The sequence below is a fragment of the Schistocerca nitens genome, chromosome 2 (assembly GCF_023898315.1).
Source record: "Schistocerca nitens isolate TAMUIC-IGC-003100 chromosome 2, iqSchNite1.1, whole genome shotgun sequence".
Lineage (NCBI taxonomy): Eukaryota > Metazoa > Arthropoda > Insecta > Orthoptera > Acrididae > Schistocerca > Schistocerca nitens.
The window spans coordinates 43,142,346-43,160,806 of NC_064615.1; the positions used below are offsets into that span (position 1 = coordinate 43,142,346).

General features: G+C 43.0%; 1 protein-coding gene across 1 annotated transcript in view; it reads right to left on the reverse strand.

The window, feature by feature from the left end:
- Positions 1 to 3,341: 3,341 nt before the first annotated feature.
- Positions 3,342 to 18,461, reverse strand: part of LOC126234308 (reversion-inducing cysteine-rich protein with Kazal motifs-like) — a 354,561-nt gene continuing 339,441 nt past the window's right edge. Inside the window, exon 17 of the mRNA XM_049942994.1 lies at positions 3,342 to 3,770. Within this exon, the coding sequence (XP_049798951.1) occupies positions 3,342 to 3,770 (429 nt within the window). The remainder of the gene's footprint in view (positions 3,771 to 18,461) is intronic.

Consider the following 18,461-nt stretch of genomic DNA (forward strand, 5'->3'; position numbering starts at 1 on the left):
AAAAGGCACAAGAAAAATAAGTAACAAGACATTGATTTCAAATTTTTGTTCTAAATTTCAAGGAATTACTCGGATATAAAACCAAAGAGCTTTGGTGTTCCATGAGTCTTGGTATTCTTCATCTCTGTACATGAATAACGAGGCGTATCAAAGACCTTAAGGCGAATGTTTGCCATCGATGTTTAATTTGCGGACCTTCATGATGTGTACGTTTCGTTCTAGTAAAGTAGTGGTTGGAACCTTCTCCTGTATGGGAGTCGCGCATGTTAATAAACGTAGAAGGACTTTAATTGGTGGTATGCTAATTCCTCAAGGGAAGGAGACTTTGAGTCCGTCGTAAGGACAAGGAAAAGAAGGAAGTCTACGATGTATCATATTAGATCTATAACTGTGAAAGACTTTTTGGTAAACCTATAACTTTGATACATCAGTTACGAACAATAACATGAGGTAATTGTGCGGTATGATTCGCTGGAAGTTAGCAAATTTATTGTTCACAAACCAGTTATTTGATAATAGAATAAGGAAGAAAGAAGACCCTTTCAGTGACGCAGTACATGTTTTCGTCATAAATCGATGGGTAGCAATTAAAAGCTCACAATTAAGTACGATACAGTACATAATATTTTGGATAAAAATACGTTACAAGAAAATATGTATAAAACTCGTCTGTACAAAATGCATATATTTATCAAAAATTGTATATACAGCAAAACGTAAAGATCTCAAAGCATAAAATGTTCCTGTACAAAAATATTAACATCGCTAACAAGTTTATACTTTAGAAATTAATATTCATAACATACTACACAATCTTTGAAGAAAGGGAGACTAGAAAATGGAAACTTACAGAAAATACAAAATCATCCGTATGTGTATGCATAAACAAATATTGACACCAACAGAAAATACAACATAACATCTTTGGCACACAAAATCACAATGCTAACATTGGTAACAACCACCAACGGAAGGTTCTTCACTATTACTGTGATGTGCTCTTTGTTAGGCAGGAAGGGAGGTTGTTTGAAATCTTTAGACATTACTTCAATGGCAGAAGTTAAAAACCGCTGTCTTTAACATTTTCTGAGATCATCTGCTTCACGATGCAAAAAGTTACCTCCAGTGACCACTACGTTAAATGAGAAAAGTATTTTTACTCCTCTCTACTGGTAAAAGTATTAAATAACTTTCTCTAAAACTAAATTGTCCTTGGCAGTGATTTCCCATAGTTCCGCACTTCAAATCCCAATAAAATTGTAGGCCTACTGTTGTGATAGCTTTGACCGGAAAGGGAATGTACATAAATAATGTAAAACCAGTCTTGGAACGACATATTATGACAGAAATTGAACAGTTTCATTGCCGTAGTTGTAGCTTCATAATGCTTTCGTCGGTAGCTGTGTTGGCTCACGTAGTCGCCTGACAATTCGAGAACGGCTAGAGCTGCAACTAAGTACGGTTGCTGGGTGAGCGTTTAGCATATCTGATTGCTGTTGAAGGAATTCGTTCATAACAGCATAACGAATGTCTCGCACGGGGAATTTTTCTCAAAGGTAAAAGGCTCTAAGTTTCGTATTTCACTATTCGATATCTTAGCCTAGGTGCAAAGACATGAAGGCATGGTTGCAATGGTATGAAATTCCTGGTGGGTGTTGTGTTTCTAGTAGGTGACGGTCAAGTGGAGGAAAAGTGGACTCACAAGTTTGCCTATCATAGTATGACATCTTAACTGAAGTTGTAATTATTTGCACTGTTTCCTACAAAGAGAGTGAGTCGGCGATTCCTTTGGTTGTTGTGTGAGGATCCGTAATCCCCGGAACAGGGAAGGCAGAGGGGAAAAGAGAGGAGAGTAAAAAGTGTTGTACAGCACATTCTGAGCTAAAAACTGTTGAAACATTTTTGGCTTCGTAAGAAACATTGTCTTGAATTTGACACATTTTTCAGACACATAATCTATCCATAGTCGTTTTGGATGCATTGTGAAAGATTTTTGTGTATGTGTCTACCCTTCCTTTGATACCACACGCAGCCATAAAAGTACAGCTACCATAATGTATTTACCATTAGTGAACGCTTCCTACACGAGATCATGTGTTGAGATGGCACAAGTCCTTTGCAGCTGTCCGAGGCGAAGTGGAATACAAATATGGGAAGATCTTCCTCGTCGCAAATGAATGCCGTTACAGATCGAGTGTCGTGTCTGGTAAGGTAAGGTCATCCATTGATGGGGAGGATGAGCAGCGACAAAAATTTGAACTTGTTTAGCGTTCATGAAACTTTAACACGGAATTTGACTGGATGTAAAAGTGCGCAGAAATGGGGCGAAATAACGACTCAGGGAAAAGATAAGGGGAAGAATATGTAATGACAACCTGCGAGGGAGTCGGAGCTCTTATGCTACTATACCACAAGTGACGAATGATGTATTCCGGAATATGATGCTAAGATAAAATGACAAAATCGGAACTAGAAACTTCTGAACTCTCCCCATTGCGAGAAAGCGAGATGGAACAAAAGCAAAATCAAATCGATGCTCATTTGCGAGTCGACGGTTCGACTACAGCAGATTCACCTCCAAGATATTTTGCCAGTAAAATTCCTTGACAGAATCAGGAAAAGGGTGGTGCGTGTGCGAGGGCGTACTCAGTGAGAGACTGTCACCTCACACTCGACAAGGCAAAGATCCTTGCAAACCGAGATCGCATCCTGCTCCACGAGAATGGCAGATACATAAATTGAGTATCGGCCGAATAAACCCACAACATGTGAAGGATATGGACTACTAGTAAGTGAAAGCCAGAGTCACGTGTCTAAAAACCCCAATGCTGTTTCGCCACTTATTGCAGAACTTACATGAGCTACCCCTTCTCTCCCTTAAATCCTGAATATACTTTTCAATGCACTTGTGACTGGGAATTGCATGTACTTGGATGCTACCCCACAGCAAATAATCCTGGCACATGGTTCTCTCCAGCAATGAATTTCTGCTGCCTCTAAGTCCCTGTGATTCTTTTTCGTTGCCAGAGGTCGAAAACCAGTCGACTGTGAATAAAATTGGTATTTTGCATATTATCCAGCGGCGTAACGAAACTGCTGAATGGTATTCCATCAGAAGCCACCCGGGACTGCGAAGAAGTCCAGAAATCATGTCTCTAACACACCTTTTCATAAGGAGTGACGAGGGAAGACACAGTTAAACTTTGTACGCACCACAGTAAACCTTATGGTGCTTCAAAGAGTACAAATACAGATGTCACACTTTCGGTTCCCGGGTAAAATGCAGAGTACTCTCACGCTAGAACGGGAACGATACTTCGGTGTCTTCTTCTGTGGTTCAGTTAATCCACTGACGCCTGATGTGTATGTAGCCTGGTGCAGCCTCTAGAGAGGCATACCGTGACAGTGAAGGCGAGGAGCCAGGCGCCGGCTCCGGCAGGCTTCGGCGCGGAGGATGTTTCCGGCGCGGCCGTCACGTCCTCGGCGGCGAGCAGCAGACTGAGAGGCAGCTGCGCGGCGAGTCTGGGGCTGCGCGCGCGCACCAGCGCAGACAGCTTGCGCGCCTCAGCGGCGCACGCCTCCAGCTGCAGGTGCGACGGCGCGCGGCCCGGCGTGCGCGCGCTCACCACCACCACCAGCTGCGGGCCCACCCCGGCGTAGCCCTGCACCACGCACTCCGACACCGCCACCAGCCGCTCCAGGGCCGCCACCACCGCCCGCACCGTCAACGGCTGCGAGTCGCCGCGCACCGCCTGCACCGATAGCTCCACCTGGCCACAAGTGGAGGACACCTGTTTGTTTCTGTAGTCCTTTTACAAAATCTCTCCTCCCCGTACTCGTTGTGTCAATCCTTTACTGCAGACAGAAGGTATTCTCATAATTACAGCACAGATTTTATACAATATTGAACTGTACATGAATACGTAAACAATATTGTTGAATTACGTAAATACACACTGCTGGCCATTGACATTGCTACACTACGAAGCTGACGTGCTACAGACGCGAAATTTAACCGACAGGAAGAAGATGCTCTGATATGCAAATGATTAGCTTTTCAGAGCATTCACACAAGGTTGGCGCCAGTGGCGACACCTACAACGTGCTGACATGAGGAAAGTTTCCAACCGATTACTCATACACAAAAAGCAGTTGACCGGCGTTGCCTGGTGAAACGTTGTTCTGATGCCTCGTGTAAGCAGGAGAAATGCGTTTCCGACTTTGATAAAGGTCGGATTGTAGCCTATCGCGATTGCGGTTTATCGAATCGCGACATTGCTGCTCGCATTGGTCGAGATCCAATGACTGTTAGCACAATATGGAATCGGTGGGTTCAGGGGGGTAATACGGGACGCCGTGCTGGATCCCAGCGGCCTCGTATCACTAGCAGTCGAGATGACAGGCATCTTATCCGCACGGCTGTAACGGATCGTGCAGCCACGTTTCGATCCCTGAGTCAACAGATGGGGAGGTTTCCAAGACAACAACCATCTACTCGAACAGTTCGACGACGTTTGCAGCAGCATGGACTATCAGCTTGGAGACCGTGGCTGCGGTTACTCTTGACGCTGCATCACAGACAGGAGCCCCTGCGATGGTGAACTCAACGACGAACCTGGGTGCACGAATGGGAAAACGTCATTTTTTCGGATAAATCCAGGTTCTGTTTACAGCATCATGATGGTCGCATCCGTGTTTGGCGACATCGCGGTGAACGCACATTGGAAGCGTGTATTCATCATCGCCATACTGGCGTATCACCCGGCGTGATGGTATGGGTTGCCATTGGTTACACGTCTCGGTCACCTCTTGTTCGTATTGACGGCACGCTGTACAATAGACGCTACATTTCACATGTGTTACGACCCGTGGCTCCACCCTTCATTCGATCCCTGCGAAACCCTACATATCAGCAGGATAATGCACGACCGCATGTTGCAGGTCCTGTACGGGCCTTTCTGGATGAAGAAATTGATCGACTGCTGTCCTGGCCAGCACATTCTCCATATCTCTCACCAATCGGAAACGTCCGGTCAGTGGTGGACGAGCAACTGGCTCGTCACAACACGCTAGTCACCCTTCTTGATGAACTGTGGTATCGTGTTGAAGCTGCATGGGCATCTGTACCTGTACACGCCATCCAAGCTCTGTTTGACTCAATCCCCAGGCGTATCAAGTCCGTTATTACGGCTGGAGGTAGTTGTTCTGGGTACTGATTTCTCAGGATCTATGCACCCAAATTGCGAGAAAATGTAATCACATGTCAGTTCTAGCATAATATATTTGTCCAATGAATACCCGTTATTATCTGCATTTCTTCTTGGTGTAGCAATTTTAATGGCCAGTAGTGTATGTACAGGAATATGCAAGCAATATTGGTGAATTACGTAAATATATACATATGTAATGAAGCAATTACATGTAAAATCCAAAATTTTATTTATTTTTTGCTTGAAGATATAAGCTCACCGGTAGGCTAGTCAAACATCCAGGTTAACCCTTTCGCAAGTACGACCATACATGTATGCCCTGCAGGTACAGCTCCCAGATGGATAAGGGCATATACTCTGAAGCGCCAAAGAAACTGGTATAGGCATGCGTGTTTAAATACAGGACATGTAAACAGGCAGAATACGGCACTGCGGTCAGCAACGCCTACAAAAGGCAACAAGTATCTGGCGCAGTTGTTATACTGGTTACTGGTACTACAATGCCAGGTTATCAAGAGTGAAGTGAGTTTGAACGTGGTGTCGCATGCGGCCCATGAGCGATGGGATACAGCATCTCCGAGGTACCGATGAAGTGAAGATTTTCCCATACACCATTCCACGAGTGTCCCGTGAATATCAGGAATCTGGTAAAACATCAAATTTCCGACATCGCTGCGGCCGGATGAAGATCCTGCAAGAACGGGACCAACGACGGCTGAAGAGCATCGTTCAACGTGACTGAAGTGCAACGCTTCCGCAAATTACTGCTGATTTCAATGCTAGGCCATCAACAACTGTCAGCGTGCGAACCATTCAACGAAACATCGTCGACATGGGCTTTCGGAGCTGAAGGCTCACTTGTCTACCCTCGATGAATGCTCGACACAAAGCTTTACGCCTCGCCTGGGCCCATCAACACCGACATTTTACTGTTGATGACTGGAAACATGTTGCCTGGTCGGACGTGTCTCGTTTCAAACTGTATCGAGCTGATGGACGCGAACAGGTATGGAGACAATCTCATGAATCCATGGACTGTGCGTATCAGCAGGGGACTGTCCAAGCTGGTGAAGACCCTGTAATGGTGTGAGGCGTGTGCTGTTGGAATGATATGGGACCCGTCATACGTTTAGATACGAGTCTGACAGGTGGAACGTACTTAAACATCCTGTGTGATCACCTGCATCCGTTCATGTCCATTGTGTATTACGACGGACTTAGGCATTTCCAGAAGGACAATGCGACACCCCCCATGTCCAGAATTGGGGCGTGTGCTGTTGGAATGATATGGGACCCGTCATACGTTTAGATACGAGTCTGACAGGTGGAACGTACTTAAACATCCTGTGTGATCACCTGCATCCGTTCATGTCCATTGTGTATTACGTCGGACTTAGGCATTTCCAGAAGGACAATGCGACACCCCACATGTCCAGAATTGCTACATAGTTGCTCCAGCAACACTTTTCTGAGTTTAAACACTTCCTTTGGCTAACAAACTCCCAAGATATGAATATTTTTGAGCATATCTGGGAAGCCTTGCGTCGTACTGTTCAGAAGGGATCTCCATCGCTCGCACTCTTACGGATTTATGGAGAGCCCTGCAGGATTCACGGTGTCGGTTCCCTCAAGCACTACTACAGCCATTAGTCGAGTCCATGCCACCTCGTGTTGCGTCACTTCTGCGTGATCACTGTTGCCCTCACGATGTTAGGCAGGTGTACCAGTTTCTTCGGCTCTTTACTGCATGTACCTTAAAAATTATTTCGCCGATGTTCAGGAAATATTAATAGTTTGCAGGTACATACAGGGTGTTACAAAAAGGTACGGCCAAACTTTCAGGAAACATTCCTCACACACAAATAAAGGAAAGATGTTATGTGGACATGTGTCCGGAAACGCTTAATTTCCATGTTAGAGCTCATTTTAGTTTCGTCAGTATGTACTGTACTTCCTTGATTCACCGCCAGTTGGCCCAAGTGAAGGAAGGTAATGTTGACTTCGGTGCTTGTGTTGACATTGACATTTTCTGTGAACGTTTGGGCAGGCATTGTTGGTTAAGTCTTGATTGGGCCCCAAGGTCTTCCACCTACGCTCAATGGAGCACGTTATCATGATTTCATACGGGATACTCTACCTGTGCTGCTAGAACATGTGCCTTTACAAGTACGACACAACATGTGGTTCATGAACGATGGAGCTCCTGCACATTTCAGTCGAAGTGTTCGTACGCTTCTCAACAACAGATTCGGTGACCGATGGATTGGTAGAGGCGGACCAATTCCATGGCCTCCACGCTCTCCCGACCTCAACCCTCTTAACTTTCATTTATGGGGGCACTTGAAAGCTCTTGTCTACGCAACCCCGGCACCAAATGTAGAGACTCTTCGTGCTCGTATTGTGGACGGCTGTGATACAATACGCCATTCTCCAGGGCTGCATCAGCGCATCGGGGATTTCATGCGACGGAGGTTGGATGCATGTATCCTCGCTAACGGAGGACATTTTGAACATTTCCTGTAACAAAGTGTTTGAAGTCACGCTGGTACGTACTGTTGCTGTGTGTTTCCATTCCATGATTAATGTGATTTGAAGAGAAGTAATAAAATTAGCTCTAACATGGAAAGTAAGCGTTTCCGGACACATGTCCACATAACATATTTTCTTTCTTTGTGTGTGAGGAATGTTTCCTGAAAGTTTGGCTGTACCTTTTTGTAACATCCTATATATAGGTAGTGTAAATCTCAAGTTAAAAATTTTTCTAATCACAAATGTAAAAGTTCTCATTAGTTTTATACATTAATTTCTTTCTGCCCAGGGTAAACTTGGAACAGAGAGGATGGAGCAGGTCTGATGTTCTCTTTCGTGGTTATCAGAAGCTGCAGCCACTGTGACGGCACAGTGTGATGAGGATTTTATAAAGAGTATTATTGAAGACACGTTCTGTGCGTGCTGGAACGTACGATCAGCTTCCCGCCGGCAATACGCACAATGCGTTCCTCCCTTTAGCCGGCCGGGCAGGCAGGACGCTGGGTCCTAGCAGCCGCAGTTGGGTGAATTCTTAATCAATTTACCTCCGCTACAGAGGAATGAGGCAGATGTGTCTCCTGTTCAAGCATGTAAGTCAGAGTGGAACTGGATGCCCGGTTAATATACAGGGTGATTCAAAAAGAATACCACAACTTTAGGAATTTAAAACTCTGCAACGACAAAAGGCAGAGCTAAGAACTATCTGTCGGCGAATTAAGGGAGCTATAAAGTTTCATTTAGTTGTACATTTGTTCGCTTGAGGCGCTGTTGACTAGGCGTCAGCGTCAGTTGATGCTAAGATGGCGACCGCTCAACAGAATGCTTTTTGTATTATTGAGTACGGCAGAAGTGAATCGACGACAGTTGTTCAGCGTGCATTTCGAACGAAGTATGGTGTTAAACCTCCTGATAGGTGCTGTATTAAACGTTGGTATAAACAGTTTACAGAGAATGGGTGTTTGTGCAAAGGGAAAAGTTCTGGACGGCCGAGAACGAGTGATGAAAATGTAGCACGCATCCAGCAAGCATTTGTTCGCAGCCCAGGAAAATCGACTCGCAGAGCTAGCAGAGAGACGAAAAAGGTTAGTTATGAAACCCTATCGTCTGAAATTGGTTCAAGCACTGTCTGCAGCTATAAGATTAAAAGAATCGATTTCTGTGATTTTCTCCTTGCTCAAATGGAAACAGATGAATCTTTCGTTTCAAAGATTGTGTTTAGTGATGAAGCAACTTTCCACACTAACGGGAAAGTCAACCGTCACAATGTCTGTATATGGGGCACTGAGAATCCGCGGGAAACAACTCAGTATGAACGTGACTCGCCTAAGGTGAACGTTTTCTGTGTCATTTCAGCCAATAAAGTTTTTGGTCCCTTTTTCTTCGAAGGTGCTACTGTAACTGGACTACAGTATCTGGAGATGTTAGAGAACTGGCTGTTCCCTCAGCTCGAACAAGAAGCACAACAATTCATATTTCAGCAGGATGGAGCGCCACCACATTGGCACTTATCTGTCCGTAACTACCTGAACGTCAACTACCCGAGGCGATGGATCGGCCGCCAGGCAGCCCGTGACAGAGCACTTCATCACTGGCCTCCAAGAAGCCCTGATCTTACCCCCTGCGATTTTTTCTTATGGGGGTATGTTAAGGATATGGTGTTTCGGCCACCTCTCCCAGCCACCATTGATGATTTGAAACGAGAAATAACAGCAGCTATCCAAACTGTTACGCCTGAAATGCTACAGAGAGTGTGGGACGAGTTGGAGTATCGGGTTGATATTGCTCGTGTGTCTGGAGGGGGCCATATTGAACATCACTGAACTTGTTTTTGAGTGAAAAAAAACCTTTTTAAATACTCTTTGTAATGATGTATAACAGAAGGTTATATTATGTTTCTTTCATTAAATACACATTTTTAAAGTTGTGGTATTCTTTTTGAATCACCCTGTATTTTTCCAACTGTTCTGTTGCCATGCACAGTCTTCTGTCTGGCAGTGTCTATACGTAAAAGGTAAACATTAATAAAACTTTCAAATTGCACGAACGGATTCCTGGTTGGAAATGGAGGAAAAAAGTCCTATGAACACGTGTCCGGAAGAGCACCGTTGCCACGGCAGAATGACTCCTCCTCTCACTACGTGCCATGTGTTCCTTGTGTGTTACAGGCTGTATAAGCAGCAGAGACATCCGACATTCATGTCGTCAGCACCTCGAGATGGTGTCTGTATACGGCCAAGCAGATGCAAACGATATAGAAGCACCACGGCTGTACCAAAACAAGTACCCTCAGGGACACCAACCACATCACACAATATTTCAAGCCTTTTTCTGGGCGACTGTGTGATCATTTGTCCTTTCAGACAGACGAACATGGAGGGAGGCGGTGAACTGTGGGTACACCAGATTTGGAGGACCGGGCTCCACAGGATACTGAGACGAACTCTACTACAAGCTCTGGGCATGTGGATCGCGCCAACAAGGTGCAATCCAGTGTACCATTATATGTACTCTGCAATACAATAGCTTCTATTCCATCACCTGATGGAGAATATTTTGAACATCTTTTGTGACATGAATGCAGTGCAGCTCTGTACTGTTTGAAGGGACGATCTGTTGTCGTTGCGTGCACATCGTCCATTTCATGTTCATAGGACCTTTCTTCTCTAGTTCGAGTCAGGAATCTGTCCCTGCAATTTGTTGGTTTTATTAATGTATATAAAAGGCAATGTTCTCACTGATACACTCATCATCTCCCAGCCAAACCACCAGGTGTACAAACTTCAAATTTGGGGAGGATGTTGATCTTACCCTGTATACGTCGTTTAAGAAAGGATTTTTCGAAATTCCACCCCAAACGGGATGAAATAGGGAATGAATTTTTTTTGAGAATATGTCGCTATTAAGTCAAGTTTGAAGCTAAACCTACGAAAATTGATATTCGGTTTCTGGGTCAGAAATAATGAAAACCGAGTTTCAGCATTTTTGGAAATTTAACCCCTATACGGGTGAAATTTTTTAAAAATGAACCATTATTAAAGAACCACTAAATCATATTAAAGCTACAGTTATTAAAATTGTTATTTGACTTCTGGATTACAGATAGAGAATTGGCATTCCTGTGTTTTTGGAAATTCAATCCTTAAGGGGTGAAATAGAGGATTAAATGTTTTATGAAATCGCTCTCTGTGGAAGCATTTTTTAAAGCTAAATGTTAGAAAGTTGTTGTTTGACTTCTCGGTTGGAAATGAAAAAAAATACGTGTTTCACTGTTTTTTGAAATTTAACTCCAAAGGGAGTGAAATAGGTGATGATAATGTTTTATGAAAATAATTCGCTACATTCAAAAATTTTTAAAGGTAAATCTGTGAAATTGGTAATTCACTTTTCGGTTAGATATAAACAAATATGTGTTAGCGGATGTATATTTCTATGGAAATATAGCCACAAGAACGAAAAAGGCCTGATTAACAAAAACCTTGGAGTCTAGTTACCTTAACAGTTTTTCGGTCAGAAGTACATTCGGAAAAAGACATGCTTCTATGGTCTTAATTAGTGCGAAAAGTTAAGAAGATGTTGCAATTTGTGAACAACATAAAAATTACATTAAAGGAAAAGAAAAAATTATGTGAAGATCATATAATTTACTCGAGGGAAGGAGGTGGCGCTAAACTAGTGTCTTTATAAATGGTAAAAGATCGCGCAACTTCACAATTCAACGGTGCATATTAATTGTGCTAGAAATATTATCTTTAGTGGCTTGTAAAATTTCACCATAAGAAAAGCGAGACAAAATAACAAGATTTGAGTATCCAATTTACTTATTCGGCACAGATTGCAGTTTCCTGGAAACCACACAACCCTATTCACCTGATACATCTATGACCTTACAAAATGCATCTTCTGATATTCCCACAGTCACCTGGAGAGGCATAAATGAAGCCTTCAGTTTCTTGATACTATCGGGAAGGGGGATAAAGTGACTCTCGATGTATGAAACTGAATTGGATTTGGAACTGTTGAATGCTGACTGAGCCGTATACGTAACATGGAGTAAGTTTCTATAAAATACGTAAGCGATTTCCATGCCTTCTGAAAATAAACTGAGCTCCATCTGTGTATGTGAGTAAAATTTTTTTCTTATTTTTCGCCATCTGGCTGTAGTAACTCAAGTCCATCATTAACGAATCGTTGAAACGTCTTTTGCCTCCGAGGATTTTCAATAAATTAAGTAGTGTGTAGATGGAGCCTCAGAGTCCAACTTGCCCATAATTACGTTAGCGATGAATCGTTCTACAGAATCCGTCGTCTCATCAGCAGAATCCTAAGTATGTGATTTGCCAATGTCAGCCCTGAGTTTTTCTAATTTATCAACATAACAAGAATCCACGTAACTCTTCTTCAGAGTAGACTTGTCGGTAATGTTGGGGTTGCCGTATTTCTGTATGATATGTTTAAATTCAGGTACCTGAAGTTTTTTTCAGGATATGTTCCCTGGGCCAACGCAACACACACTAGATGATGGTGGCTGTCGCTACAGCTGTGTTAGTAGAATCTGTTTCTGCAAAGAAATTCGTAACATGTAAGTTGATTCGTAAATGTTGTTCTGTTGGAGGTTCCATCGTACATCCTATACGTTTATCAGAAGTGTGGCAGATGACCATTTTACCATCCTGGTATAGTGAGTAGGATTCGTTTTTTTCGTGGAAGGTTGTAAGTGTACTGTCATATCGGTGGTTGAGTTGTAGAGTATCTTTGCGGGCAGCCGCGTCTAGAGAGTCGAGCGCGAGACACGGAACTGTTATGTTGTGTAGTGTGTAGATCTGCATGCAAGAAGCATTGTTAGTATTCAGGTTGAAGTGTTGCTACAAGTGCTATTACAGTAAAGTGATTAAATATGGAAGTAATTCAAAGGAAAGTGCGTCAAGATGTAATTAAAAATGAGCAGTGCCGCCGATGACGTATTTGTGTATCCTCTCGTTGCGTGTCGCACAGTATCAATCATCCGCGCCGTGTTCGGCTTCTAAGAATAAACTGATGGGAATCAGTAGAAATTAGTTACCATAAAAGAGTGCAATCGAGTGCCAGTGTCTTGTAGCGAGCATGAGAACGTGCGTTCGATCATCGCGTTTCCGCATTATCAACAATGAGCCGCGCCGCGACGGTTACTCGCACGCTCGTACAAGTGAGAACTGAAAAATTAACTTTACAAACAGTGTTATATAATTACTAGTGACAAGGAGGACTATTACCGGATATCTGTATGTGTAGCGAGCGTAAGAACTTTCCTTCGATCATTCGGCTTCCGCATCATCAACAATCACCTGCGTCGAGTCGGTTACGCGTACGCTCGTCCGAATGATAATTTGGACTGCTAATCATCAATATTGTTAATTGGGATAAGCATTTACGATTTAGAGTGTAAACAGTGCAACCTGTGGTTTCCATATCGTCTCAGAATATAGATGTTCATACCAGACGTCGGACAGTGTTATGTTTTAACGATGAGTGGCTCCCCTAAACCCGCTTGCATATTTCGATAGATAACTTCAGGCAAGCCAGCAGCAGTGTGGAGCAGCACAGTACGACCGCCGCGGGATTACCAGGTACGTGGTGTGGACTGGGCGTACGGTCACGAAACGAAAAGTCAGTTTAAAGGGTCCCCCACCCATTAGTACTCCCGGGTATGTTACAATGCGTACGTAAATAGATATGAAACCAATGGACGAAATAGTATCGGCATTCTCTCCGTAGCTTCCAGCGGTGGATAATATTATTGTATGAACAGTTATGAAAAGCTACCCCGTACAACTGCATTGCGAAATATTAATTCTTAGAACCAATACAGCAGAAGTGTCTCGCAACAACTAAAGCTACGGTTGTATAAGACATTAATAATGCCAGTAGTACTTTATGGTTCTCAAACCTGGAGCACTCGAAAACAAGACCTTAAGCGACTGCTAAAATTTGAAAGGAAAGTCCTCAGGAAAATATTTGGACCAGTCAGAGATCAGACTACTGGAGAATGGAGAAGACGCCATAACACTGAATTAGAAGAGCTGTACAAGGAGCCTAACATCTTGGGAGTGATGAGAAGCAAAAGACTGCAATGGGCTGGACATGTTGTTAGAATGGAGGCAACAAGATGGCCCAAAATCACAATGGACTGGATCCCGTCAGGCAGCAGACCAGTGGGAAGACATAGAAAGAGGTAGATCGATGGAGTGAGAGAAGACCTGTTGCAGCTGGGAGTCACGGAAAACTGGAGACAGATAGCAGAAGACAGAGACGGATGGAGATCTCTAACTGTGGTGGCGCGCGGTCCTCTGGGCGTGATCGCGTGAAGAAGAATGAAGATGAAGAAGAGAATACAGCAGTAGTAAAGTTCAGTGTGAAAGTGGAATAAATGTAACTGTTAATATGAGCGTGGTCGTGTCTAGATATCGTTAGGATGCGTGTTATGTAGAAATACCAGTATACGAATTAAAAAGATCTGTGCTGTTGTGCTTTCAAATAAACTTCGTTTCATCTAAATTTGAAGAACGTTATCATCATCATTATCATTATCATCATCATCGTCATCATTGTTATCATTGTCATCATCCTTCCATGTATTGGGCCTCTTGACCCTTACAATCTCTTCGGGACCTGCTGCTGCCATTTATTCATTTGTTGAGCTAGCGAACACCGTTGAGTTGGTAATACTATAAGGGTTTTGTTTAATACAGAAAATTGTAATTTTGTTAATATTTTGGCTGACACGCGGAAAAATAGAGCTTCAATAGTGTCTGCCAAAGAGGTTGCGCTGCGAGAGACTGTTAGTAGAACCTTTTCTCGTGATGGAGTGTAATCTTGGAGGGAGGAAGGGAGGGAGGGAGGGAGGGAGACAGAGAGAGAGAGAGAGAGAGTAGAGGAGGAGTGTTGTATCTTGTGATGGAGTAAGATCTTTTTAGGTTATGCTGTGTGCCAGAAATAATTTTCTTCGTTTATGGATAGATATTTTGTAAATTCAGTCAGAGGACTTCAAAAGGTACTGTAGTAACGCATTTTCCGAGACATGATAGTGTAGTAATTAATTTGGTCAGGGATTTGGAATTTGAGATTTTTTATGATAATGTAAAAATGTGTGATTCACTGATGTTTTTTTTTTTTTTTTTCAAAGTTTGATGTCATATTTGTTTGTAAGAAAGTAAAGAGGACTTGTTCAGGTTTTTCCATTATTAAAGTGAATTTTTAATATTTCAAGTGTTGAAATATTTTGTATTAGTGGTTTAAAGTTTTGTTAATACAGTTACTTTATTGTTCATTCATTTCAGCATTCGCCTCTTTATTTCAAGTTCCACATATATAATTTTGCTTTCCCGAGTTTCTCAGTAACATAAATTGTATTGACAATCATCATTGCGGTAATGAGATTTATTAGCACAGAAATTTTGTGGATGCCTCTATAGTTTAAAGCATGCATTGCACATCGCGTCGCTAGTATTTTGAATTTTTATTTCTTAGGTAGCATAGCATAAGCAGCCACAGTAGTTTGGAGATAGCAGCAGCACAGCATTTATTCACTGTGTAAACAGATAGGCCATTTATAATTTACATGTCATACAATTAATATTTCAACAGTGACATACTGTTCAGACAGTGAATTTTTGTAGTTATTTATATTTCAGATTTTTCTCGCAGTCAGACTGTTTACATCATTGTTAACAGGACAGTTTTCTTAAATTTAACAGAACAGACTGTTTACTCGCCATGAGAGTTGCAGTATGCAGTTTAATGTTGCATTTCTGATTAACGTTTCCATTGCTGATCACTTTTCAAGAACTGCGATATTACTTAAAAAACTAAATACGAACTTAACTGTTTCTCTAGTAACAAGTTCAACTTCACGTTACCACACACAAAATACCAATATATATAACTATAAATTACGATACAACAAAAGCTAATCAGGCACTTTCACCTGGCAACAGCTCTGTACACTATGAACTCAGCGCTATTTTGTGACATTTTCTCGGTAGACAGATTACGTGCTCTCCTTTTCTTTAATACTGCAGTTTCTTTTTGTTTATTGCTATTCCCGATGCGCTTTTCATTTACTAACAGACTTTGGCCGCGGAATGTAGGTTGAAGCCAGACACATGGGACATTAGGTTTCGGAAATAGTTAGGGAATTCAGTATTCCGACATCCACAGTGTCAAGAGTGTGACTAGAGTACCAGATTTCAGGCATTACCTCTCATTACGGACAGCGCAGTGGCCAATGGCCTTCACTTAATGACCGCGAGCAGTGGCGTTTGCGCAGAGTTGTCAGTGATAACAGACAAGCACCACTGCTTGAATTTATTTTTAAGTGACATTATACTCGCCTTTGTCTATAGAAATTATTTATTTCAAAGTTGCAATATACGGCTTTTGGGCCACTTTCAAGCAGTACTGTAAAATATTGTGCTTCAGCACGTTTTAGATTTTAAAAACCTCCGACATGTAAACACCATCGTCAAAAATAGGCCTTTTCACTGTAGAAATACAGTAAACTAAGACTGTTGGCGCGAAGGTACATTCCCGAGTGGTAACTGTATTTGCAGTCTTGTTTACTTGTTAACTGTTTGTTATTAATTTGTAGCGATTTACGTGAATGATGTTAACATTGGTAAAATTTCACGTAATTTCCACCATTTCAAGGTGTACAGAGCTTCACATTCGTTGATGTTACTGTATATCTACGGTGAAAAGATCTATTTTTGTCAACGGCAAATATGATGTCCTCCAAAATTTCTACTTGACTATGAACCCCTGTCATAAGGAGTAGTGCCTTTGCTAACAGCACGACATCGCCTGCAGCGCATCTCTTGGGTTCGTGACCATATCTCTTGGACCCTGTACGACTGGAAAACCGTGCCATGGTCAGGTGAATCCCGATTTCAGTTGCTAAGAGCTGATGGTATGGTTCGGGTGTGGCGCAGACCCAACGAAGGTATGGACCCAAGATTTCAATAACGCATTTTGCAAACTGGCGGTGGCTACATAGTGATGTGGGCCGTGCTTACATGGAGCGCAGTGGGTCCTCTTCTCCTACTGAACCATTCTTTGACTAGGAATGGCTATATTCGGCTACTTTGAGACCATTTGCACCCAACAACGATGGAATTTTTTGTGGATGACAATGCGCCATGTAACCTGGCCTCAACTGTTGGTCAGTGGTCTGAAGAGCACTCTGGACAAAGCAGTCAAATGATTTGGCCGCCATGGTAGTCCGACATGTATCCCACCGAAGAGTTATGTGACATAATCGAGAGGCCGTTTCATGCACAAAATCCTGCACTCGCTTCACTTTCTCAATTATGGACGGCTATAGAGGAAGCATGGCTCAATATTTTTTCAGGAGACTTCGAACGACTTGTTGAGTCCATGCGACGTTGACTCTCTGCACAATGGGAGGCAAAAGGCGGTCCTAACTGATATTAGGAGTTATCCCACGAGTTTTGTCACCCCGTTGTAAGCCGTACTACATGGCTGCTTGTGGGACTCCACTCCTTGTTGGCACACTGGACAATCTCCTTTGATACAGTAACAAATCAGGCAATTATTTTTCAATGCTCGATTACAGGTACATCCAAAAACGAATGCTACGTGCTGCCATTCTGTGTCGCCTCTATGTTGAACCATGTTACTGCGCTGACCTCGTAGAACCAGAAATTCAGCACGTCAGCAGTGGGGAGTCCAAGCACTGCATGGTACTAGTTATACGTCATAAACAACGCTCTTTTAAAGCCGCGAGGGGTAGCCGAGCAGTCTAAGGCACCTTGTCACAGTCCACGCTGCTCCCCCCGTCGGAGGTTCGAGGTTCGAGTCCTCGGGCATAGGTGTGTGTGTTGTCCTTAGCGTAAGTTATTTTACGTTAGATTAAGCAGTGAGTAAGCTTAGAGACGAATGGAAAAACTGGTAGAAGCGGACCTCGGGGAAGATCAGTTTGGATTCCGTAGAAATGTTGGAACACGTGAGGCAATGCTAACCTTACGACTTATCTTAGAAGAAAGATTAAGAAAAGGCAAACCTACGTTTCTAGCATTTGTAGACTTAGAGAAAGCTTTTGACAATGTTAACTGGAATACTCTCTTTCAAATTCTGAAGGTGGCAGGGGTAAAATACAGGGAGCGAAAGGCTATTTACAATTTGTACAGAAACCAGATGGCAGTTGTAAGAGTCGAGGGGCATGAAATGGAAGCAGTGGTTGGGAAAGGAGTGAGACAGGGTTGTAGCCTCTCCCCGATGTTATTCAATCTGTATATTGAGCAAGCAGTAAAGGAAACAAAAGCCGGCCGCGGTGGTCTAGCGGTTCTGGCGCTGCAGTCCGGAACCGCGGGACTGCTACGGTCGCAGGTTCGAATCCTGCCTCGGGCATGGGTGTGTGTGAAGTCCTTAGGTTAGTTAGGTTTAAGTAGTTCTAAGCTCTAGGGGACTTATGACCTAAGATGTTGAGTCCCATAGTGCTCAGAGCCATTTGAAACAAAAGAAAAATTCGGAGTAGGCATTAAAATTCATGGAGAAGAAGTAAAAACTTTGAGGTTCGCCTATGACATTGTAATTCTGTCAGAGACAGCAAAAGACTTGGAAGAGCAGTTGAACGGAATGGACGGTGTCTTGAAAGGAGGATATAAGATGAACATCAACAAAAGCAAAACGAGGATAATGGAATGTAGTCAAATCAAATCGGGTGAAGCT